The 27,074-nt window shown below is 35.9% G+C and overlaps 1 protein-coding gene across 1 annotated transcript in view; it reads left to right on the top strand.

Annotated features, from left to right (window-relative positions):
- LOC124364374 (cleavage and polyadenylation specificity factor subunit 1) overlaps window positions 1-24,464 on the top strand; it is a 47,357-nt gene extending 22,893 nt beyond the window's left edge. The window contains exons 12-26 of the mRNA XM_046819777.1: window positions 106-309; window positions 1,149-1,270; window positions 1,982-2,074; window positions 4,569-4,771; window positions 4,879-5,074; window positions 5,576-5,642; window positions 5,929-6,081; window positions 6,272-6,457; window positions 6,651-6,740; window positions 7,153-7,311; window positions 7,975-8,127; window positions 9,409-9,718; window positions 10,634-10,774; window positions 18,983-19,112; window positions 24,020-24,464. Of these exons, the coding sequence (XP_046675733.1) occupies window positions 106-309; window positions 1,149-1,270; window positions 1,982-2,074; window positions 4,569-4,771; window positions 4,879-5,074; window positions 5,576-5,642; window positions 5,929-6,081; window positions 6,272-6,457; window positions 6,651-6,740; window positions 7,153-7,311; window positions 7,975-8,127; window positions 9,409-9,718; window positions 10,634-10,774; window positions 18,983-19,112; window positions 24,020-24,206 (2,394 nt within the window). The 3' untranslated portion in view covers window positions 24,207-24,464. The remainder of the gene's footprint in view (window positions 1-105; window positions 310-1,148; window positions 1,271-1,981; window positions 2,075-4,568; window positions 4,772-4,878; window positions 5,075-5,575; window positions 5,643-5,928; window positions 6,082-6,271; window positions 6,458-6,650; window positions 6,741-7,152; window positions 7,312-7,974; window positions 8,128-9,408; window positions 9,719-10,633; window positions 10,775-18,982; window positions 19,113-24,019) is intronic.
- The last annotated feature ends 2,610 nt before the right edge of the window (window positions 24,465-27,074 follow it).

The raw sequence follows: 27,074 nt of genomic DNA, 5'->3' as shown, positions 1-27,074 counted from the left end.
TATAGGTTATGAAAGGTTTTATAAACTATAACGATGGCAAATGTCCGAAATCCTGTTATCCTTTCAAATGGACAGACTTGGATTAAGGAGAATGGGTTGTGGCAGGTATCACAAATGGGGGTAAGATTGCTGCAAGGGCCAGAGCAGATACAGCACATGCCACTAGACCTCGGCTCACCAGTGGTGCATGCCACTTCGGTCGATCCTTACGTGTTCCTGCTCACCGAAGACTGCCAGGTGGTGGGGATGACTCTACGAGAGACTAAGACCTCTGCTCGACTCATAGCCAAGCAGGACATCATTTCTCCTGTGAGTTTTTTATTTGATTCCATGTGGCTGCATGACGTAATCAGTTTGCTTTCAGTCACTGTACTAAATTTCAGGTTTATACATTTATTTTTATAGGTATAATATTAATCAGTAAATATATTTAATATACTCTCAGTTTTTAATTTTTTTGTTCCAATCAGAATCAGTTTACAAAGTAGACAGAATAATTCTGTTTAGAACAATTGCAACTAATTTACTATTTTAAATTGAGGAAAATTTAGTGCTATGCAAAATTTAATTTACAAGAAAATGATCCAACAAAAGTTTCAAAACCATTTTTGTCATTTGTTAGAAAAAATGAATTTTATTAAAATATCTTTGTATTTTATCTATGTAAAATAAATTTATAATTTAACAAAATAGCAGCAAAATAAGGTTACTATTACTTTTTATTTGTGAAGGGAACAGGATTTTTCCAGACATTTGCCATTGTTCTAGTGATTGTATTGTATCACTGAATGATGGCAAATGTCCGGAAAAATGCTGTTTCCTTCACAATCCTTTTCATTTGTCTTAAATTAATTAATTTCTTCTTAAAACTTTTATTTTTAATCCATGTAGTATTTTTTTATTCATTTTTATTATTTTACTTTTTGTCATGCTGAACTCTACATCTCCCAATATAACTCTGTAATGTGCACTACCCTATTATTAGTTACAACTTTTTTAAATGTATTTTTTGTACAAGGTCAGTGAACAGAGTTGGCTTTGTATCATGAAATAAAATTGTTTTTCTAAAACTGTGATCAATGATATTGTCATTTTTGTATTTAAATTTTCAATAGTAATCACTAATAGTGGGTTTTATTACATTTCAGAAACCAGCAATCACAGCAATGCATGCCTACAGAGATGTGTCGGGAATGTTCTCGTCCCTACTGCCAGAAACTGATCTGCATCTTGATCCTGAACAGCGCTTCTCCCATGAAAACATCAAAAGGTATCTTAATATATATATATACTCCTGTAACTGTCTGGTTTTATCTCAGTATTAAGGTTTCTATATGTTTTGGAAAGTTAGTATCGAACCAACTTTTTCTTCTGGCAGTTGAGTTTGATTCTATCCATTTTATATTAGAAGTTGTCAGAACTTATGGGAGAAATAGAATTCGAAGCTTGTCTTTTTTAATCTAAATACTTTTCAGATTATTTTTGATGATCATATCTGACAAGAATTTATAGTTTCTAAGTTGGGTGGTTTGGTGTTCGAATTACTCTTTGGCTAATAAACTGTTTACGAGAAACACCTACAGACCAATATGTTCTTTTCATTTTTTGGGTTCTGGGTTGCTGGTAATGTTGCAAATACAATATTGGTCTGATGGCATATAATACATTGACAATATCAACTCACAATTCTCACATTGGTTGAGGAAGGTAATTCTTCAATCGTCCCACACCTGCCATACTTCTCTGTTAATTTTGACTCAGAACAGAAAAGATGTTTAGCCAAATTGAAACATCACCACATCAAATGTTCTAATACCTTGCATTCTAATTTTACTGGCCTACACCACGAGTTTCAGCTGTTTTTAATAGATTAAACAAATAATTAGGAATTACGTTATATATGTGATATTGGACTTTTGGAAATACTTTGATATTGATTTTATCTTTATTATCAGGTCGGTAACTACCATTTTTGTTGCAGAGAAGTTGATGATGAAGATGAGTTGCTGTATGGAGAGCCAGGAACTACTGAAAAGCCAGGACCTACTAAAATGGCTGGAAAAGCTGCTCCATGGTTAGTAATCATTATAATAAAATAGTGATATAATAAATACAATTCAAACATATTAAAAAAGAACCATTGCCTGCTACCAAATATGTTCATTTTTTTTTTATTTTCCACTTCAGAATTATTCACTCAACTTTTTAATCAAATAATTAAATTTTGAATGGCTTAATAGTTGTATTAATCATTAAGTTATAGTTATTCAATTTATAATGTAACTTAACACATTGAGATGTTTTAGACAAATTATTACCAATTTTTAAAAATACCGGGTGTATCAAAAAGAATGACCTGATTTTGTACGGTAATAATTACGAAACATAAGGCGTGCGGGCAAGGAAAGCTGTGTATTTGGAATGGGCGTGGCCTAAAGTTTCATAAAATCGCCGCTAGATGTTGGTCAGTGCGTCTTCTTCGTTTCCAGTCAGTCTGAAGTAAAATGGCGTCCGCTCAACAAAAGGCGTTTTGTGTGTTGCAGTTTGCCAAGGATGAGTCAGTTGTTTCGGTCCAGCGTGCTTTTCGTCGTTGTTTCGGCATTGTTCCGCCTTCACCTAAAAACATTCGTCTATGGTATCGCCAATTTGAAGAGAAAGGGTGCTTGTGCAAAGGTAAAAGTTCAGGCCGACCTCGTACTTCTGACGAAATGGTGGAAACAGTTCGGCAAACGTATGAGCGCAGTCCACAAACGTCTACTCGCCGTGCAAGCAGACAACTGGGTATGCCTCACATGACTGTCTGGCGAGTGTTAAAGCGTCGTTTGCTGTACAAACCATACAGACTAAAATTAGTACACGCTCTCTGGGTTGGTGATAAAAGGAAACGTGTTGAATTTAGTAATGCTCTACTTGAGGACATGGAAGTGAATACATTTTTATCACGATTAATTTTCAGTGATGAAGCAACATTTCATACTGGTGGTAAAGTAAATCGACAACGAGCGCATATGGGGACTCGAACAACCTCACGACGTTATTCAGCATGAACGAGACTCGCCGAAAGTGAACGTTTTTTGTACAGTCTCTCGTAAAAAAGTGTATGGTCCCTTCTTTTTTGAGGGAGACACTGTGAATGGAATGAGCTATCTTCAAATGCTGCAGAATTGGCTTTTCCCACAACTTCAGGCAGACTCTGGTGACTTCCAACAGGATGGAGCTCCGCCTCACTGGCACAACAATGTTCGGCAGCTTCTCAACAACACTCTGCCCCACCGCTGGATAGGGCGCACGGGACCTCGAGACAATGCCCTTCATTCTTGGCCTCCAAGATCACCAGACTTGACCCCATGCGACTTTTTCTTGTGGGGATATGTGAAGGAAAAAGTGTTTGTTCCCCCTCTAACTCATGACATCGAAGAACTAAAGAACAGAATAACTGTCGCAATAAAGTCTGTGAACACAGATACGTTGTATAAGGTTTATGAGGAATTTAGCTATCGTCTGGATGTTGTTCGTGCTGCTGCTGGTGGACATATAGAACATTTATAATAACATACCTAAAACTTTAAGATTTTGTGAGTATTTTGCAATAAATATTATTTTTGTAGTACATTTTTAGCAATAAATATTGAGTTTTAAAATCAGGTCATTCATTTTGGTACACGCTGTATTTTGTTATTTGATAAATATTTGTTATCGTTACAAAATTGATCACTAAACTTACTAATTTCTCTGTGACTAGGATCAGTAGGAAATTTAAAGCTGTATTTGAACCCTTCCCATGCCGTAGACGGATAAATTAGAATGGTAGGCTTTGACCAAAACGCCAAAAACAGTTATATTCTATATTATAGATTATGTCTCTTGGAGAGTTTTTTAGTTCTCAAAAGACCTTCAAAATGCCCAGTGCACTCTCCGTGCTTATCGTGGTTGCCAAGGAAGTATTTATAAACAACCTTAACTCTGCGGCAGGGGGAGGGGAGCGCGATTTGTCTAACTCCGACCTGTTCGTCAGTACTGCGTCTCATACAGAGCCATAACCAAACATATCCGTGGCGTGTATTACTGCTTTCTCGGTTGGCACAAGTGCACGTCTACTACGTATCTCGTTATTATTCTTCATCACGTGATAGTGTTGTGATTAGTTTGAAATTTTTATCTTGTTTTATAGTGCAACAAGGTGTAATTTAATTTTAATTTCAACTTATTTGAAAGAAACAGTTTTGTAAATAGTTCTTTGTTATTTTTATCAATAAATATGGTAATTTTAAGTAAAATGCCCTGTTTTATATTTTTTTTGCTTTTACCGTATATAATTTAGCTATAGTAAAAATTAGCTTTGAACTTAAAGGAAAAAAAATCATGTTACTTGTCTTGGCGTTATAGGAAAGTTAATGGATTTATTAGTGGCGTGCGAAAGGTTAACTTTAAATTTAAGTTTCTGAACTGTCCATAGACTTTAAAAAATTAAATTAAGCAAAAATTAGTTTTGTTAAAAGATTTTAATATTTAGTTTCAATTCAGAAATATTCAAGCCTATTGTAACGCTTATGTAATCTGGTTGTTAGGTGGGGAAAGTACTATATGGAGGTGAAGGCGACATACTGGCTACTGGTGACTCGGGAGAACGGTCACCTGGAGATGTACTCCGTGCCAGACCTGCTGCTGAGTTACCTGGTGGCTGGGATAGGCCAAGGACACAGGGTCCTGAGCGACAGTCTGGGAGCAATACCTACAGTGGCTCAGGGCCTTGGCCCCGTCCACGACCCAGGTATTAAAACTTGCCTATTAAAATATTTTGTTTAAGCTCATATTAATTGTTTTTCAATTTCTAACGAAAGTGAGTATTGGTTAATTAAAAGCTTTTTCTCTTCTCAGTTGAACATCAAATTCGAGAGCTAATGGTGGCGCCCCTGGGGAACATGAGCTCTCGTCCATTGCTCATCCTGAGAACAGACGACCAGATCCTGCTGTACGAAGCGTACCGCTATCCTAAGGGTCATTTGAAAATGAGGTTCAGAAGAATCCCTCAAAGCATTCTGGTGAAGTTAACTCAAGAAGAGAAGAAAGCAAGGTGATTTGAAAATGTTCAGTTTTTAAATTTGATTTAAAAAAATAGAATACACTGGAAACATCTTTATCATTGTTCTATATTCATAAGTATATAATTAACAAAAAAGGTTTTTCTTGTTATAAAACAAATGCCAACTGCCATAAAAGTATAGAAATAATATTCTAAAAATTGTAAGAAATCCGTTAACCTTATTTTTCAGAAAGATTATATTTCTAATTTATTAAGTGTTTTTGTAGCTATTTGTAAAATGAATTTAAATGTGCTACTATAACATACCTAGGTATTATCAGGCGATTGCTGCACTATACAGAGAATACCAAACAGACATAAGTAATTCATTGTATTCTACATGTTGCAGCATCTATTCGTTTACATTTTTGCTCTCAAAAAAAGGAAATTACACATTTTTATTTTTTTCTGAGTTTTAATAACATTATATTAAATTTACTTATTTTGATAAACTCTAAAAAAATGTATATTAATTGTATGTATTATTTGCAGAGCAAAACAAGAAGGTCCAAAAGTGAATCAGCTTCGATATTTTGGCAACATTGCCGGATATAATGGGGTAAGTCACTGCGTAGTTATCATTGTGGAATCTGCTATTTTAAAGCCTACTTGACTCAAACCCATTATAAATACAAATATGTTAATTAAGTAAGTGCATAGAAGTATTTGATTGATATAATGGAACTCGCCTTATGGTTCCTTGCAGGAGTTTGTAATATCTTTAATAAAGTAGAACTACTGGTGTTATAAGAACACTTGATAAAAACTATTGTTAAACTATGATTTGGAGATGTGATGTCTATAAATTTGCTCAAGAAAAATTTAATTAATTATTGTTTTATAAGGTGTTTGTCTGTGGGAATCAACCTCACTGGATATTTCTCACGTTCCGAGGAGAGTTGCGCATCCACCCCATGACCATAGATGGCAGTGTTACTTGCTTTGCACCCTTTAACAACATCAACTGTCCTCAAGGCTTCTTGTACTTCAACCAAAAGGTATTATTTATGGATTATATATTTTGTACTATTATTAATATGATTTTAAATTCAAATTGTTACAAAGTACTTAACGATTGCAAAAATATGTAATATATTGTCCTTTCCATTACAAGAAAATACAAACGTGTTTATTAAATACAAAAAATTCAATTTTTACACTGGTAAAAATATCCTAATCATTTTTCAGGGAGAGTTGCGTATCTGCGTGCTGCCAACACATTTGTCGTACGATGCGTCATGGCCTGTCCGCAAGGTACCGCTGAGATGTACACCGCACTTCATCACCTACCATCTGGAGAGTAAGACGTACTGCCTGGTCACTAGCACAGCCGAGCCCACCAACGAGTACTACAAGTTTAATGGAGAGGATAAGGTAAGTTGCTATTGTTGTATTGTGAATGAGATAATATAATTCAGCGGTGTTTCTGATAAATTTGATTACATCTTTCGTTTTATATTAAAGCTTTATTTATATTGAAGTCAAAATCACCAATATTATAACTAACTGCATAGCTATTAGTTAAATATTTTATTCCTACAAGGTTTTCTATTGTCATTTTTTCCAGGAACTATCTGTTGAAGAGAGGGATGAAAGGTTTCCACTTCCTGTCCAAGAGAGGTTCAGTGTGCTTTTGTTCTCACCAGTCTCCTGGGAGGTAATTTAAGTGTTGGCATTTATAATTTTACATTTTGAATTATGCGATTGAAAGTTATTATAAGATCTGTAATATTCAAAATACAGTTTTATTTGTGAAATTTAAACATTTTTTATTGTTAAGATTACTTAAGCTACTACCTAACATGCAAAATTAAATACAAAAATATACAAACGCAGTACTGAAAAGACATAGAGATCTCCAGAAAGTGAAGTTTTTTGTATGTAAAGGCAACACATAAAAATTGTTATAGTTTTTAGATTACAAAATAGCATCTGTAGGTTACTCTTGATGTGTGCCCCCATAAGACCATAAGATAAAATCAAATATAACCCATTATAGATTAATTTAGATAGGCTAACGATTCTAAATTTATTAATTTTATAAGGAATGATTCACCTTTGTCGTACAGATCATCCCAAACACCAAGATGGAACTGGAGGACTGGGAACATGTGACGTGCCTGAAGAATGTGAGCCTGGCATACGAAGGCACCCGCAGTGGACTCAAGGGCTACATAGCTTTAGGGACCAACTACAACTACAGTGAGGATATCACTAGCAGAGGCAGGGTATGTGGTATACTCAGCGTTCTCCTCTAGTGATTAATAACGTCTAGATACACAGTGGGGTAACACCACGTCACGTAAATAGTTGGAGAGGGTGTACAGTAGATAACTGTGTCTCAAACCATGTACGTTTCACTTGTGATTACTGTGCTAAATTAGTTTCTATCAACTGTATTCTATTACACTTGATCATTCTTCATTATCAGTTCTGATCATGTTAAAAAAAAAAAACATTTTAATAACTGAATAAATGCAAAAGAATATAACATACATTTATGTATTGCATGACAGAGTAGGAAGATCAAACCTTTTTTTTACATATTTTTGAAATTTATTGGTGAATAATGTAAAAAATAGAATAATCTTGTAACTGAAACAAAAATGCACTTGTGATTATTGTCTGAAAGTACACTAGTTATCAATACAAATTAGCCATTCTTAACCCTTCTCACTTGAACGGACCATTGTTTGAACCATAGGCTATCTGCTGCTCAGCTCGTATTTACTAGCAACTGCACGGACTTCTCTAGTTAATAGTAAAATAAATTGTTGAAATAAGTTCATAGGATCAAAAGAAAAATGTTTTGGAAAAATGTCACCATCAGTAGCCAAATAACTGTTTTCTTGGTGTTGTTTTAACACCCAGACGTGTGTGCTTGTTTACAGATTCTGATATTTGATATCATAGAAGTAGTGCCCGAGCCTGGTCAGCCTCTCACCAAGAACAGGTTCAAGATGTTGTACTCCAAGGAGCAGAAGGGTCCTGTCACAGCTATGACTCATGCTCTGGGCTTTCTCGTGTCAGCGGTCGGACAAAAGGTAACCCGGTTTGACTTCATCTAGATTTTTTTTTTAAGGAGAAGCCGATCCTTTTTTAAGCCTTATTCTGTCCGTCCTCATAGGCCACTGGCCTGTGCAAGGATCTTATCAAACAGAATAAGGGGGAGAGTCAATACAGTACAAAGTCGATGGTACTGATAAAAAATGCAAAGGTCACAGACTTGATTTGAACCTACGCTATCTCTGACTCAGACTCAAAGTCCAACGTCTTAGACCACTCTGCCATTGGCACTCCCAAGAATGTTTGTAGAATATATTGATTTGTAGAGTTCATACAGTTTTAGATATGTTTAGGTAACTTATTATAATAAAACTCTGCTCATAGAACTAGCTTATAAAATTAATATGTTTAAATAGAATTTTTGTACACAAGTTATTTGTTCAATTTGTCATGAGGGTAACTTATAAAAATCTGTATAAAACAAAAATGCTACAAGGAAATGTAAACTTATCTCGTAAATATATGTTAGATAGGTTTAGCATAAATCTGGGATAGCTTAAATAATATTTGAACAGATTATATCAGTACAGACATATAATTGAGAATAATTCATCATAATATTAATTAATCATTTCTTAATTTCAGTTGATCTTGTCATTCAGTTTTATAGTATTTGCTGGCAAATAACACTGACTAAATTCATTTAAAAACCTTCCATCATAGATAACATTATTCAGTAAACCTCCCTAATACAAAAAAAATAGGAAATATATGTTTCCTAATAGTAAAAGATTCATTTACAAAAAAAACTATGTGTTGAAACTTTTTAATTTTAAAATTAATTTATGGAGCTTATTATAAATAATTCAAGTTGAATAAAAAAATTTATCAAAATTTGAAAATGATCCTAATTATTAACCAAGTTTTATATCTAGACTCATTATTTTTACTATTAAATATATTGTAATATTACCCCTGTAAATAATTCGAGTGTTAGAAGTAGAGCACTAATAATATCGACTGTACTTCTACATCAATATATTGTTTTATCATAAAAGAGTTAAAGATTAATTTCAGGTCAATATTGTGCCTTACTTCCAACATTGATTATTTTTTTCACTTACATGTATATTTTAATTGTAGAACAGGTTGCAGTGCTTGAGAGTTGCTCTCAGTTTTGTCTCTTTAATATTATTTATTCATTTTATTATTTTAATTGCGACACAGGTTATAATGTTTAAGACGGCCTCAGTTTAGAGTAATTCAAAGTTCAGTTCAGTAGTTAATTCAGTTACTAACCGCACTGCATTTGTCAACAGATCTACATTTGGCAGCTCAAGGACAATGATCTAGTGGGAGTGGCATTCATCGACACACAGATCTACATCCACCAGATCCTGAGTATCAAGAGTCTGATACTTGTAGCAGACGTGTACAAGTCCATCACACTACTGCGATTCCAGGAGGAGTACAGGACATTGTCTCTGGTCAGCAGAGACTTCCGAGCCTGTGAGGTCTTCAACGTGGAGTTCCTCATTGACAACGCCCATCTGGGCTTCCTTGTATCAGATAGGGAAAAGAACATTGTTCTCTACATGTATCAACCGCAGGCCCGAGAGAGTTACGGAGGTCAGTTGAGGTTTTGTTGTCAATTTTATAAAGTAGGGGTCTGAAATTAAATGAAAAAAACTAATTAAGTAGAGGGATCTTTCATAAAACCACAGTTTCAAGAATCGCTACATAAAGATGGCTTTGATAGGTTATACAAAATAATTGTTATGTTATATGAAAGTTATACAAGGTGTATTCAGAAAGTAAGTACCGTTTTGAAAAAACTAATAAAACAATTTTATTTTTCTACATAGTTTCTACCAATGTTTAAATACGAGTACATGTCATAGTGGGTGGCCAGTTTTCAATTCCTTCTCCATAGAAACTTCCCGCCAGTGACGATTTGGCTATTTTCTTATATCATACTACATTGATTGATTCAGTATTCTTTATTTGTTTAGCACTACAAGGCTTTCCGTGTTATGCTGCTATATTTAATGAACTATTCACAGTTTGCTGTACTTCGCATTTGACTTACGAAATATTTTCATAGTTCTAACACTATCTTCCTTGTTCCCTGAACCGAGTCTTATAGAAAATATAATGATTTTATTTGCATAAATCTTATAAGCCTATCAATTTTTTAACCATTATCCCATCATAGAGCTCTAAACAAATTTTACAACAATATGTGAAGTACAGCAGTTTTCATTGAATGACAGAATTAACTTATGCATTAGGAATATTATTCTCCTATAGCAGGATGGCCAGGAGATTAATAATTATAGGAGAATTATAATTCAGCTCAATAACACATTTTAGTAACTAAACCAGTAAACCATAATATACCCCTTATATTGTAGTATAAATAATGTTGATATGATTTGATCACTGTAACACATATACTATCACTTTATATGTATAGATTTATTTTTCATTTAATATAAGGAATTTCCAATTTTGTTTCTTATGGTGTTAATAAATTGTTATCAGGTCAGAGGCTTATACGTAAAGCTGACTTTCATGTGGGACAGCACATCAACACATTCTTCAGGATTCGGTGTAAAGTTGGCGATGGAACGGTGGAGAGGAGACATCAAGTGTTAGCTGAGAAACGACATATCACCATGTTTGGTTCGTAGCAGGCTTACATGTTATGAGAGCTATTCGTTTCTATTTATTTTACTATTTTAATAAAGCACAAATACCATAATCTGAAAAAACATTTCTCGAAATATTGTGTCCATTGTGATTCAAAATGGATTAATGAGCAAAATATGATATCTGTAAGGCCGCCTCATACCGCGCATTCATCCATTCACTGGTTGGATGCTTGTTAAAGATTGCTCACCTGCTTATTAAATGCAACCCCACACACCATGGATGGATGTTCATACTGCAGTCACCTTCCCCCAGGGTGGAATCTTGAGAGAAAATCTTTAGGAAGACCATTGTCTTCTTAGGTTGTATGTTTAATTACGGGACATGGTCACCTGAGGAAGCATATAGACAAGAGTCGGCATTCTCCAGGAGGATCCACTCTGTAGATTGTGGGACAATAGACAATAGACAATTTCTTTATTTACATATTCATAGAGAATAGTACATGCGTCATAAAACAAAAGTTGTGGTTAGTAAAATTTATACAATGGAAATAGTTTTTGTGTCATAGTTATATAATGCAAAGTTGATACAAAGTTTTGATGTCCAGAGGGAGCTCTTGTCTTCCGCTGCACTGATTCAGGTGCTCAAGAATTCGGAGTCTGAATAGTAGGGCCTTTCTTGCAGCCATTTTGTTAGTTGGTTCGCGAAACACTGAGGTGGCTGGTTTCTTAGATGATCGGGCAGGTGGTTGAAAAACAGCGCTCCTTGGTATGAGGGTTTCTTCTCAGAGAGGCTTAAGCGGTGTAAGGGCAGGGTGAAGTTTGTGGCATTTCTTGTGTTATATGGATGTAGTTCCTGATGTCTTAACTGCTGTGAAGTGACTGCATGCAGAATGGTTTCCCGGATGTAGAGTGAGATTGTTGTGAGAATTTTTAGTTGTTTAAAAGATTCCCGGCAACTTTCCTGGTGATGTAGTCCTGCTAGGCATCTAATTGCTCTTTTTTGTAGAGTAAGAATCTTTCCCATGTTGGATGCTGTTGTTCCCTCCCCATGATACTATTCCGTATCTTAGGTGCGTTTCGAAAAGAGCAAAGTAGGCAACTTTGGCTACCTCCATGCTACATACTTGTTTAATTCTGCGAATTACATAGATACTTGAGGAGAGTTTCTTACTTAGTTGGTCTATGTGGGGCTTCCATGACAATTTCGAGTCAATGTGATGCCTAGATATTTGGTCACATTGCTTACTTCCAGGTCCAGGAGAGGTGCTACGGTTTGTAATTTTGTTTCTTGTGCTGAAAACTATTTGTACGGTTTTATTTTCATTTAATACTAGGTCATTATTTGTGCAGTATTGTTTAGTTTGGTTTTGAAGCATGCAGTCGTGTTTATTGCGAGCATTTCATTGACTTTATTAGAGATGGTAAGCACAGTGTCATCTGCATACATTATAGTAGAACAGGCATCATCCAGGCAGTTTGGCATATCATTCCGTGAGGAGGAGGAAGAGCACCGGCCCGAGCCACGGATCCTTGAGGCACCCTCTTCTCACTTTAGTTGTTGTTGCTGATTGAATTTTTATAGTTTGTATAATTTTGGGTGTAATTTATTTCTACCAGTTGTTTTCTTCCCTTGAGGTAGCATTTAAACCAATCTGCTTCTTTACCTCCTACGCCTAGGGCTCTTAGTTTTTGTAGTAGCTGATCGTGATTGAGGCAGTCGAAAGCTTTACTAAAGTCAAGGAACAGACTAGTTACTGAACATCCTTCCTCTAGTTGGTCTATGATGTGTTCTGTCAGCTGTACCAGGGCTGTTGTTGTTGACCTACCCCTAAGGAATCCATGCTGTTTGTTTGTAAGTAGATTATGCTGTTCGAGATGGTTTAGGAGTCTGGTAAGGACAATTTTCTCAATTATTTTGGAGAATGTCGGGATGAGTGATATTGGCCTGTAGCTGCCAGGTTCACTCCGTGGTTCCTTTTTTATATTTTGGATATATTTTGGCGGTCTTCAGAACAGTTGGGGAAGATACCTTGCTGTAGGGATTTATTTATTATATTAGTTAGTGGTATTATCAGTTCTTCTTTACATCTTTTAACTAGTTTTGCGGATATTTCATCAATACCAGACGATGTTTTAGGCTTTAAGGAGTCTATAGCTTTTTTTTACTTCTTCGCTTGTTGTTAAGTAGAACTGTAATTTCTCATTTGTGACTGGAGCTGGGTCAGGGTTTGCAGGATTAATGTTGCTATTGTTTGTTTGGAGTGTGTTTTCTGCTATTGTTGCAAAATATACATTAAGGGAGTTTGCTATTTCGTGTGGGTCCTTTGTTATTTTTCCATTTAGCTGAAGACTTAGCTGATCATAATTTGGTGTTAGTAGTTGCTTTTCTTTGATTATTTATTGCCTGCCACAGTGCTTTTGATTTATTTTCTGCTTGGTTAATGTGTGCTGTAGTTTGTTCTCGCCTTAGGTGTTTCAGTCTCAAGTCATATTCTCTTTTCCTCTCCACTGTTTGTGCTTTATGTTTTGCTAGGCCTGTACGCTGTTCTATTTCTAAAGCACTGATGTACGCAATTTTTCAGTTGGTTGCATTCGTCATCCCAGACCTGTCTTTTTTTATTTTGTCTTCCTTTGACTAATTTCAGAGGGCAGGTTTCATTTAATATAAGTTGTAGTGCACTGTGAAAGGAGTTATAGGCATGGTTTGACATCTTCTTCCATTAAGATCTGGTCCAGGTTTGTGTTTGTAGTTTTTCCTTGAACCGTGTTAGTTCTCTATTGGTAAATAGTCTTTTTCTTTCCTTAGCGGTTTTTTTGATTATTTTTGATGTTTTAAGGGAAAATGTTTGTGCTGTATGGTCAGATAAGCCTGTCAGAATGATGGATGTTTTTATGCTCTCAGGGTCTATGTTAGTGCAGATCCAGTCTATTGATTTTTTAGTTTCACTTGTGATTCGCGTAGGAGGTAGATTCATTCTCACAATGTCATATGTAGCAAGAAGTTCTTGAAGTTTTGTGTTGTCATTATTTTCCGTGAGATTGTCCACATTAATATCTCCCATGAGTATTGTTTGTTTGCTTGAGCTCATGATTCTATTTAGTTGTTCGGTTAGGACTTCAATTGAACTGTCTAGTTTTGCCCTTGGAGGTCTGTAGACGCCTAGTACTTGTATATTTATCTTTTTTTTCTTTATTTTCAAAGAGGGCAGTTTCACATACAAGTTCTGATTCAGGTCCGCTTGTTTCAATGAGTGTTATTTCCTTCTCCTGTCCTTTTTTCACGTATCCAGCTTACTCCTCCCTTGCTGTGATCTTTCCTTGCGAAACCTCCAGCAAGTGAGTAGCCCTCAAGGCAGGTTGTAGCAAGGTTTTCTTGTGATAGTCCGTGTTCAGTTACTATTAACAAGTCTGGTTTTTCGCTGTTTAAGAGATGGGCGAGTCTATCTACTTTATTACTTAGCCAGTTTATATTTTGATGTATTATTTTTATGATGTTATGGTTGCTATGTGTTTGATTTTCCTGAGGGCCGAGTTCCAGAGGGTCCGGGTTTTGTGTTTTATTTTCGCTTGTGTCTCTCTTTGGGACCAGGACTTTGAACTAAAAAAATGGTGTTCCAGTATTTGCGGCTCAGGATGTAGGTTTGTTTGTGTTTTGTCTTTGTCCGTGGTTGCAGCTGAGGTGTTGTTTGTTGCTGTGGATTTTCAGTGCATGAGTTCTTTGTGTATTTGAGGAGCTCTTCTTTACTCAGGATTGTTGGCATGCTTGATCCATTTGCTTATTGTGTCATTTTTGACATGCAGTGATGTAAAGAAGAGATTTGGGGTGTGTCTTGAAATAGCAACAATGCAGTGCGCTTGTGAGTTGTAGATGTCTTCCTGTTTGTTTGAGGTACGAATCACGATTACGTTTTCTGCTTGTCCTTCCTTGAAATTCATGAATGGTGGAAGTGTTTTTGTAGCCTAGACTGATGAGGTAGTGTTTTTTTTCTGATTGTTTGAAGACAAGGTAGGTATGTGGAGGATTTGCTGGGTTTTTTTCAAGACTTTCTGGTCCATCAAAAGACTGCAGCGTTAGTTCGTTTGAGACTTTGTTTGTTGTGTTAATTCCTTGAGGATAAAATTTTGAAAGTACTGCTGCCGTGCTTAATGTGCATCTATGGTTTGTACTCATGTGTCAGATATTGTTGCTATTTCAGCGATGTTATGGAACTTAACTTCGAGGGATTCTGTTCTATTGATGTACGGGATTTGATTTAAGTCCCCAACGAGCATAGTTTTCTTTTGCTCCTGCAAGCACAGCTGCATATATTATTTCACCTGCATGCAGCATTAGGGCTTCATCTACTATAAGCCTTTCATATTTTTGTCCCTGTTTTAAATGTTGTGTCAAGTTTATTATATAATGAGTGAACCGTTCGGAATGTGTCATTAATTTTAGTGTTGTTGATGTTTGGGTATGTGTTTCTAAACTTCTTCTAAAATCTTGAACAGAGTCTCTAGTTGGAAAAAAGAATGAGGTCACCTTGCTTGTAATTGTTAAGAATGTAGGTTGTTTTTTCCACACCCTGGTACACCTTGGACGAGGTTTAGATTAATTTTGCCAACGCTATCGATTTTTTATGTTTTTAACACTGTTGAGGAGGCGCAAGTCATTTAGCAGTTGAGTGTCATCTGATACAAGTATGTTGGAATTGATAGTGATATTATTTGGGGCCAGTGTGTATTTACCATTTTCATCTACTTTAAGTTCAATCAATCGGGCTCCATCAAAGCCAAATTGATACTCTTTTTTTTGCTACTTGGTTTGTTAGATGTTCTCCAGTAGATAGGTCAATGATGGCATATTTATTTTTTTGTTTTTTTCCCTAAACTCTTGTATCTTATTTCTTCCACTTAAGTGGTTTATTTCATATTCTTTGTACACCGAACTGAGTTTTCTGGAGGATAATTTTCTCTTTAGCTTTCCACAGTTCTCTTTGTTCATGCATAGCTGCTTGAATAAAAGTGGTTTTGTCAGGAGTTGCCGAAGGTCGAGGGGGGTCATAAGGATTTGGTGAGGCAAGAGATCCTTGGGTCACTCTCCACAGGTTGTATATGGCTTCCTGTCTTGTTGGGGATACTTTGAAATCTTTCTCTGATTTTTATTCATGGTGTTGTCAAGAATATCGTCAACTATGTTTTAAGTTTTTTTGTCCGTATGTACATTCTGATTCGGTGAAGATATGCATTGCATGAAAACTGTAGAAAAACTTGTAGGAGCTCTCTTACACTTGCCTCGGTTAGGTTTATTGCCTTCATGACCTCCTCTAAGTTGATGGAGAAGAGTATAGGGAACTTGATACATTCGTTTGCAATTTCCATGAATTGCAATAGTTTTTCTTCTTCCAGTTCATGTATTTAGATGAGAAGCATATTATAATTTGTGTATTTCCTTTGGCATCTTGTGATGTGATGAAGTTGTTGAAGGATACTTTTCTGTCTCGGAGTCTCTGTTGTACTGTTACTATTTCTGCAGGTGGTAGAGCTAGGGGGGGCTTGTTCTGGTATTCGATGTCCAGGAAATGAATGCCACATGTTAATGGGAGGTTCCTTATCTTGCTTATGTTGTGTTGTAAGTAATGGAGTTTCTTCTGGTGGGAAGGAGAAAATTTTTATTTTTTCAACATTGGCATGGTCTTCCTCCATGATTTCAGATATTAGGCCATTGTTTATATCTACAGCTGTGCGTCTTATGTGCTTATAGCTTGGGGATCTCGTTTCATGATCATCTTCGTCCAAGGGGGTGGGCTTAGTTTTGTTAAGCCTGCCTGTTTCCGAGATTTCTATTGTTTTATGGTTTTTTGGTTCCAGTTTTCCAGTTATGGCTTTGCTGTCTCCCTCTGGTTTGGTTTTGGGTATCAGTTTTTTTAGTCAGGGTTTGGCTGTCTCCCTCTGGTTTGGTTTCAGGTGTCAGTTTTTTAGTCAGGGTTTGGCTGTCTCCCTCTGTTTTGGTTTCAGGTGTCAGTTTTTTAGTCAGGGTTTGGCTGTCTCCCTCTGGTTTGGTTTCAGGTGTCAGTTTTTTAGTCAGGGTTTGGCTGTCTCCCTCTGTTTTGGTTTCAGGTGTCAGTTTTTTAGTCAGGGTTTGGCTGTCCTCCCTCTGTTTTGGTTTCAGGTATCAGTTTTTTTAGTCAGGGTTTGGCTGTCTCCCTCTGGTTTGGCTTCAGGTATCAGTTTTTTAGTCAGGGTTTGGCTGTCTCCCTCTATTTATTTTTAAAGTCCATGTTTTTGGTCACAGTTTGTCTGGGTTTGGTGGTCTACCCCTGTGTCAGTGTCAGGGTCTCGGTTTTTAGGCTTGAAGCTTGGTTCTGCAGCCATGTCGACGTTTCCATGTATTTCATGCATTTTTGGTCGGTTTTTAAAATGCACCATCTTGGAGTGAGACGCTAAAATGATTTTTAGAATTTCTGGGTTTTTTACTTTTTTTTCTTGAGGAGTTGTGTCTATATTGGGGCCAGGTAGTATGGTTTGTATGTGACTTTGGGGTGGCAGGACTGTTTTTTGTGCCTGTCTCCTGAGAAGTTTCATTTTCGGAGCTCGGTATGGTTTGTGGCTTATTTTTGTTCCTGTAGGTAGTTCACAGCATGCTCCAGACTATCCTGCGCTTTCCTTTAGAAGAGATAGTGCCATCATGAGAGCTGGTATGGCCTGGGGTGGTTCGGTGGTGTGTGTCTGTGTTTCCCCGTTTTGGTATGTTTTTATTCATAGCGTTATTCTCTTCGTATAGTTTTGCATCATGCTGGAGCCTTGATATATTTTTTTCAAGATTATCTATTTTACATATGTAGTCATTAATAATTTGGTTCTGTGAATTATCATGGTCTTCGTAGATCTGCTTTAGTTCCCAGCTGGTGTTTCTTTCCTATTTCCATCTGTCCCTGGGCATTCTTCAATGTTATTGTATAGAGTTTCTATCTTATCCAAATACTTCTTTTCTTCTGTTTCCATAGTCTCTATTTTTGCCTCAAGATTCATGACTTTGGCTGTGAGTCTGGCATTTTGTGCTGCAAGGTCTTTTAGGTCATCCTTAAGCTGGATATTTTCACTAAGGAGAGCAGTTTCCTGCTTCTGCAGCTAGTGTTAAAGAGGTTTCTAAGTCTTCTTCAGATTTACCATGCTTTTTGATTTTTGAGTGAAGGTCTGCCCAGGAGTAGAGGTTAAGGTAGTGTCATCCAGCAATTTATCTGCTGTATCTTGTGTTTGTTGTTCCAGTAATATATGTGTAATAGCATTTTTCAGCTTCTTTGAGAGCTTCATTGAAGGCTTTATTTTTAAAATTGTCTGTTTTTGGCTGACCGTGAGATGATAGGTTATTTGCATATGAGCACAGGTCCATACTTTTCACCTTTGCAGTGGATTTTTCCCGTAGGACAAGTAGGAGGAAACTGCTGAACACACCTCCTGCTCTTTGATTGTCCTGCAATAGCAAGGGAGTGCTACACCATCTTTGGGGATAATGTTGATGAATTTCCCAAGGACCTGATCAGTTGTTTTTCGGCAGTTTGTAGAACTGTTGAAACCGTAAACTGCCTGGCCTCATGGGTGTGCGAAAGGCTTTTGAGGCTTAAGTGCGTGGCAAAAATAAATTTACAAACATTTAGCACAATATTACCTTTTTACTCTTTGCACACTGTAGACGGATATATCCTAACGGTAGGCTTTGACCTGAATGCCAAATACGATTATATCAAAAATAATACTTTGTCTCTCTTGGAAAGTTTTGCATTTCATAAAAAGCCTTATTATATGGCAGGGGCACACTGTGTTTCATGGTTGGTATGGAAATACGTTGCTTTACACACACCTGGTATGGAATTACGTTGCTTTACACACACCTACTTACCTTCTTTGCGTTTTCTACAGATCCATAACCAAACATATCCATTATCTGCCGGTGGCATGTGTTTCTGCTGAATCTGTTGTTACAAGTGCATTTTCTGTGTATCTCATTGTTCTTAGTGTCATAGTGTTAAGTTCAAATTATGCTAAAGTAAAATACAACATTGTAAGACAAAATAGTAGACTAGATAAGAAAAAATAATAATAACTATAATGAATTGTTTTATTATATTGTATACTTTATTTTATAAATATTTCTTGGTTACTTGGTGTTAAAGTAAAACTATAAAAATAATTATCTGAGTGCAGAGGGTTAATATGTTATGATCTGTTTTATTGAACACTTTCAATTTTGTTACAGCAACACTTGATGGAGCACTGGGTTATTTGTTACCAGTCCCAGAGAAGTCTTACCGAAGGCTACTCATGTTGCAAAATGTACTTGTCAACCAAGTACAACACACAGCTGGCCTAAATCCAAAAGCCTACAGGTAATAACGACCTTTTTGTTGGTTTTTTCTTTAAAATCTCCTTCTTTGTTTACGGAAACCTGTGACAAAAAGTATAATATGGAAGGAAAATGCATATTTGTACATTTGGAGATTTGCAGAATAAAGCTTAGTAATGTTCAACATACTGTAATGTTGTTATTTAAATATCATTAAATACTCATAATCAGACGATACTGTAAAATAAGTTGTAAACTATAACTGTTCAAATAACGTATGCAAAACTAAAACGAATAGCTCTTGAAGTACGGAAAGTAATTGCTGTCCTTGCTTATATAATTTAAAAAACTGTATTATTTATTTCGCAAAAAAAATTTTTCTAAATTTTCTTTTTTACGATTATTTGTGAAATGTTGAGGATGACACCATTTTATTGTTATAAAACCGACAAAATTCACATACTTTAGACAGTGGCGTATATAGAAAAATATTTGGGGGGGGCTGAAAATACCGGGGGGTCTGGGGGGGTATGGATTACCCCCTAGTAGAAGGGGGGTCCGGGGGTCCTCCCCCGGGAAAATGTTGCCAATTTAAGTCTTAAAAACACAGGTTTAAGGTTTTTGGCATGTATAAACGCTAAAATGTAAAGAATGAAAATCACTCTTTCGGAGAGATTTTTTAAGTTTTTCATGGCGAGTTTCCTTCTTTTCGAGCAGGTTTCACTTTTCCATTTTTAGCGTTATTATGTTTATATAGAAGGACCTGTATCCTTTGTATATTATTTTTGTATAAAATTAAAATTCAAAACTTAAGTGTCTGCTAGTTTGGTAGTTTTCAGTTGTTAAAATAGAAAATAATAGAGGCTATAAAGTCCTATTTTTAAAATCTTTGGTTTAAAATAGTTGTTATACAAAGAAATATATTGTACTACGTATCTAAAACACAACACACCACAATATTATAAGTTTGAAACTAATAAATGTTGACTATATACTATATTTTATTTTAGCAATTGAATTGTTATTTTAGTTTTTTTTAATTTTACCTTAATGAAATCAGAAATAGTAATTTCAGTATGCACACAATTTCAAATATTTATATCGTTAAAAAACTAAATCTTCTCAAAACAGCCTTCCAAGCTACAAATAACCAGTTATTGTAGCCTACTTTATGAACTGTTACAAGGGAAGAAAATGAAATATAGCTAAAAGTATTCATGAAACACTGTTTTTATTGTCATTTTAAACAAAACAAAAATCCAAATTTTCTAGACTTCAGTGAAAATTGTTTTAAAACTTCCTCATCAGTTATGGTAATGTCTCTATGAATAGATAAAAGTGCAAGACCATTCACCTGTTTTCCGAAGTTGTGTTTTCTTCCAGATACGTTTTAAGTCTTCGGAGAGATGAAAAGCTCCTTTCTGCAGAAGCCACTGAAACGGGTATAAACGCTAACAATTTCAAAATATTAAAACATGTTTGGGAAATAGTCTTTATCAACATTTTTCAAGAGCAGAAATTGCAGTTTTTGGCAAACTTTCTTTTTCTTCACGATTCCACTTTTGTTTCCACAGTAGAAATTCACTTCGTACCTCATCTCTGAAAGATAGATCTTTTTCATAAAACGTCAGGGCAGGTTCCAGGGATGAAAATTCCGTTTTAATGCAGTGCTCAGGAAAGAACATTCTGTAGTGAGTCGATTACTTCCCTGTGGTTTTTAAAAACGCTCCTGAAGTGAACAGCAGAAATCGTCAAGGTATGGTATATACACTACACGCCTGTAGTATTCTTCCACGTTTGTATAAGGAGTATTGCAGCGATTAGTTTGCTTGCGACATGTACGGGGGGTTTCCTCTTTGATACCTAATTTGTCAGTGCTTACTTTTAGCTCACTGAACAAAGCCTGGAATGTCTCTTCTGCTTTGCTTCGCCTTTCCTTTACTAGTTCCAATACATTGGAAATCTGTTTGTTGGCTTGAGCAAGATCTATATCTTTCTTTTGGAGCATCTCTGAAAGGCGGATAGTCAAAGAAAGCAAGTTGTTCAAAATAAAAAGACATGCAACAAACTGAAAACTGGTCACGGAGGCAATTAGTGTGTGTGCTTTTACAGAAGCTTCTGCAGTTGATTCTTCTTCAATAGTTGATAGAGCGGTAATTATAGGCTCCAAAGCTTCTTTAAACATTATAACTGAATCGTGGCGTTGCACCCAGCGAGTCTCACACAGACATATAAGTTTTTTTCTTTTCATCTCAGGGCAGCATTCAGAAATACTTGACTTAAGTATCGCAGTTCTCTTAGCTGACTTGTGAAAGAAACTACACACCTCACTGATGACACCCATACAATTCCTTATCATAGGGATTTTTGATGCATCAGATAGACATAAGTTAAGAGAGTGAGAGGAACAATGTGTGTATATGGCTGAGGGTACTTTTTCACTTATGTATGCTTTGTACCCCTCTGAACTGGCCACTCATGACAGAAGCCCCATCATATCCTTGACCCACGTAAATTGTTTAAATCAAGTCCAAGACTGGTTAGACTTGACATTAATGTATTGGCTAAACCTTGACCTGTTACATCATACACGGGTACAAAAGCCAGAAAATCTTCCCTAATTTTAAACAATTCCTCGTCAAACATATCGGACACAGAGGGAAAATTGTTCAATTTGGCTAATGTCTGTTGTCTCATCTGCTAATACTGAATAAAATACAGATTTTTCACGTTGGATACAATTTTTGACTGTATTTGGGAACCAAAAATACCTATAATTTCATTTTGGATAACAGAACTAGTATAACATAGTTTTGCCACCACCAGTTTTCTAGCTGTGTTTTAAGATTATTGTCCCCGTAATTAGCCCTGTACCTTAATAAAGAGCGAAAATTAACCTTCATTTTGTATAGCGCTCGTCAAGATCCACTCTTCCCACCATCACGATGCCCTCTAAGAGCAATTTGTTGCCTTCCACAAAATCTAATTGTCTGGATTATCGGTATAAATTCTATTTTTGTTTTCCTGAACATTCATTTTTCTCTGCATGTTGATACTGTTTATATCACACTTTCTGTTTTTCCATGTACTAAGGATTTTACGTCTTCAGCCATTAACATTGCAGTTTTATGATATTGTTTATTTTCATGTTGCATGAAAACTCCCTAGCTTTCTTAAGCTTTGTAGTAAGTGGTTTTGATACTAATACTCCTAAACTCTGATGGTTTCCTTTCCCACCTGTGTTGTGTGAGAAAAAAACACAATATTTACACAGGGGCCCCTTCCTTTGCTTCCGAATAAGCTAACCATTTGAAGTCTTCCAACCACTTATATTGAAAACTTCTGTTATTTTCAACTTAGGAAATTCGTAACTACGTTGAGGCTTCCAACAGTTCTCAATAATTGAAATTTTCTCTTCATTTTGAAGTGAAAAGGAAGTTGAGGAGCAGTAATGACCAATATCATTGATATTGTGATACTAACAAAGTGTGATTACTCTCGTTAAGGTTATGTTTCAATTTCACCTGTGTGATCCTTGATCTCAACAACGCTGCCAGTTGATGTAGCACAAGTGGAGGGACTCGGTGTTATTTCAAACGATGTCTGCTCGTCGATCTCAGACGAAACACGTTTTTTCTTCACGAAAAAAGCTTGAATTCGAACTCTGTCTCTTCATTTTAAATGTTTAATGTAGCCTATGTACTTCACACGTAAACTGTCAACTATAAAGTAATCAGATCATGTTTTAAATAACGCGACAACAAAACATATCACTTGATAACAGTCACTACAATCACAGCACATATGGCATACAGCACTTAAAATGTCACCACGGGTGATACGCACTAGACAACAGCAGACACTGGCGTGGTAGTGCGGAATGAGGTCAGGTGTGTGGTGGGAGTGGGTGGGGGGTTGTAGGAGGAGGAGGGTTGCTAGGCAGCGGGGGCCGCGGCGACACGTCATCGTCATATACGCATGCCTGGCGCTGGCACTACACGAGCGGCCGACGCGACAGTCAGGAGCGTCAGGCTACCTCGCACTCTTTACAGTTGCAACGCTTATTTGCATGCTTACAAAATATTAGTAATTTCAACCTCTGAAAAAAATAAATATTGAATATTGTTAGGTATCATAATGTATTCTTAAAATTCCACTATAAACTATAATACTAAATGTAGTCGAAAGTATAGAAGCACAAGCTTATTGAAAATAAAAAAATTATAATATATAAGTTATAATATTTTTTTTTGTGTTTCAAATTTCGGGGGGGGCTCGAGCCCCCTGAGCCCCCCCCTTATATACGACCTTGACTTTAGATATGTTACACTGGATAAGTCACAATATAAACAGTCGATACATAATTCACTACTATATAAAGAGTTCACATTCAATGTAGATTGTGCTCTTGAGTTGTCTGTATTCAATTTCTTACTTACTCTGAGAAAGGTGTTATTAATGGCAAAATATGAGTGTTTTATTATGACTTTTAAGTCTACCTCCTCCATTTAAGTGAGTTGTGTTGTTTTATATGATTTTTTACGTAGAAATTTCAACCCAGTGTCTTTCTCAAACTTATTTGGTTCTATTCAAAAGGTTTACATCGTATGATAAGTCTATGAGTTGGTGTTTGCACAATAGAGTGTCACAAACTTCTTAAAATTCCATGCTGCCTGGCTAAGAGCAAAACTCATTTGTCCTTGAGTCTATGTTTACATGTAGTATAAAAAAGCATTTATTATAAATTCTCGTCGATTTTTTTTCAGATAGTTCCTTATAAATTCTCGTCGATTTTTTCAGATAGTTCCTTATTATTTCTTAAATTTTTAACACCCAATCATTTCCTTTCAATTTTGAACGCTCAACACTACAATTTATCTATATTAATATAGTATAACTTTACCTACCATTTCTCAAATTAAGTCAGATTAAGAGTTTAATTTTTTGTAGGCAATACAAGAGTTGGAGCAAACTGCAAGGTAACCCAGCGAGAGGGGTGATAGATGGCGAGTTAGTGTGGACTTACCTCAGTCTGCCAGTCCTGGAACGTGCGGAGATAGCCAAGAAGATCGGAACCAAAGTGGACGAGATCATTGATGACCTCGGTGAAATTGAGAAAGTGACTGCGCACTTCTAAGCATGTTAGGTTTCTTGACAAGAACTAAATACCAATCGGATGGTATTACTGCCTTGTAAAATACTTGATCTCATTATGTATAATTGATATTTTACATAAAAGTGAGTTTATGTTTCACCAACAACTACTTCCATGTACAGCTTCGAATTGTTACTTCTGAGAAGTGTATATATAGATAGCAGTAACACATCTTTCCCTTGTAATTTGTTGTAGAGTTGTTGAAAAACTGAAATATAGCTTGTAAGTTTTTTATTGTAACATTGTGTATGAAGTATCATTGCCTTTGAGATCCCTTTCCTGTTCCTGCAGTTTATATTCTTACTTCTTTTACTTGTTTATTTTAAGGAATGAATAAAGAGATAATATTTTATGGTCTTAAAATTTAACTACTTGCTTTTAGTTTGACGCTACTGTGATAAACAACTAATTACACGTTTTACAAAAATAAAATTATTTTGAGTAATAATACATCAATCCACAATTTACATAAATGTAGACATCCGTTTTATCCGGAGGTAAAAAATGTGATCAGGTGTACATAAACATGGACACCTACTGTACTTTGAACTTTATTTGTGTTCTATTTCAACACTTCCTAAGCAGTGAAGAAAAACTCAGAATGTGTAATTTATTTTCATTTAGAGTAAAATGTTATAGCAACTTTTTTTAACTTGAATATTTTAATTAATGGCACTCATAATTTTAAGTTTTATAACAAGTTAAAAGTATACAATTAATGTGTTACATAAAAGGCTTTGCTGAGGTTGTATGTATAATTTCAGGTCTATAGCTCAATTTGTTAAGCTACATGTGTTAATACGAGGGCCATCCGGAAAGTAGTACCCGTTTCCGCCGTGTGAGGCGCTGACGACGCAAGTAGCCGCTGGTCAAGGTCAGATCGCTTCAGTGGCTTGTCTGCCTTCTCTGTTACAAGTTCCGTGACGTTGCCTGTGTTGTTTCTGTGGCAGTTCATAATGTTTAAAAAAATTGAAAACGCCGCCAGTTGTGAAGTGAGGGCTGTAATAAAATTTCTCAACGCAAGAAACGTTCGACCTTGTGATATTCATCGCCAATTAAAGGAAGTGTATGGAGACAATGTGATGGAAGAGTCATCTGTTCGGCGCTGGTGTCGTAATTTCAACTTGGGGAGGGGGAACACACACGACGATGAGCGTTCAGGGAGACCATCTGTCATTACAGATCAACTGCTGAGGTCAGTAGACGAATTCGTGAGGAACGATCGGCGCGTCACAATTGATGACATCTGTGAACATTTCCCTAATGTTTCTCGAACAATTGTTCATGAAATTGTAAAAGACCATCTGCATTATTCAAAAATTTGTGCAAGGTGGGTCCCTCGCATGCTTACAGATGAGCACAAAACCAAGCGTATGGCTGCTGCATTCACATTTTTGGAACGTTATTCTGATGAAGCAGACACGTTCTTGAATCGCATAGTTACTGGTGATGAAACGTGGGTTTGTTATGCTTCACCTGAGAGTAAACGACAGTCAATGGAGTGGCATCATACTCATTCACCAAAAAAACCAAAAAAATTCAAGACTGTTCTGTCCACCAGGAAACTTATGGCAACCATTTTCTGGGATCGACGTGGTGTACTGCTTATTGATTTTATGGCCTGTGGAGACACTGTTAACGCTAATGCGTATTGTGAAACATTAAAGAAATTACGGCGGGCAATACAAAATCGACGGAGAGGTCTATTGTCTGATGGCGTCATTCTCCTCCATGACAATGCCAGGCCTCATGCAGCGGGGATAACACAACAACTTCTGCAGCAATTCAATTGGGAAATTTTTGACCATCCGCCGTATAGCCCGGACTTGGCCCCTTCAGATTTTCATCTCTTTACAGAACTTAAAGAGTTTTTGGCGGGAAAAAGATTTGACAGTGATGAAGAACTTAAAGAAGGCGTGACTACGTATTTCAATCGGCTGGCGGCGGAGGAATATGACGCTGGAATACAAAAACTCGTCACACGTTATGACAAATGCTTAAATTTGCTTGGAGATTATGTGGAGAAGTAGTTTAAGGTATGCTCTTTTCAATAAAAATGTTTATATTTGTTAATGTTTACTTCTGTGTCTTTATTTCACAAACGGGTACTACTTTCCGGATGGCCCTCGTATGTCATATGTTAAAATTTCATATCATTGTACTGTTAGTTTACAAATTTATTTTTCTGTGCTATATTTATGTTTGTGCCTCACTGCGTGTATGATGTATCTATATGTGAACAGCTTATAGGCATTATACAAATTTCTGGTCACTAAATCATATTTTTTGTGCTTTATCTAACCACCCAACGATTTTGTAATTAAAATTACCTAAACATGGTATAAACAACATTAAGTTTAAGAGTTTGTAGCACGCTCAGTAAATATTGTGGATATTTCAGTCCAACGCTCAGGAAGGGTAATGTCTATAAATAAACCACTTTACATTGTTCATTATAATGTTCTTTTATATTTGTCACAACTGCTAAACTTGTGGTTTGTATTATGGCCATATAAAAATGCAATTTTTATGATGAAAGCTTTTATTTTAATTTGAGTTTTTTTTAAATAGCCATTCCAAACAAGTAAAATTTTATATTACTTTAAAATTGGCACAAAATTATAATATACATCACAATAAATTTGATCAAAATTGTAAATCTTGTACTTTAAAAGTTACGACTAATATGCTTTGTTAAGTAAAGTGTCCAGAATTGGAAATGACTACTAGCAATAACATACAATATATGTTAAAGTTTATTACCAGTCATAGTGAGAATTATTGCTAAGGCATAATTTCAGAACAACCACTTTTATACAAATCTTGAGGTCAAAATAGACAACACAACAC

Source organism: Homalodisca vitripennis, chromosome 6, assembly GCF_021130785.1.
Source record: "Homalodisca vitripennis isolate AUS2020 chromosome 6, UT_GWSS_2.1, whole genome shotgun sequence".
Lineage (NCBI taxonomy): Eukaryota > Metazoa > Arthropoda > Insecta > Hemiptera > Cicadellidae > Homalodisca > Homalodisca vitripennis.
This window is presented reverse-complemented; position numbering and strand designations above follow the sequence as displayed.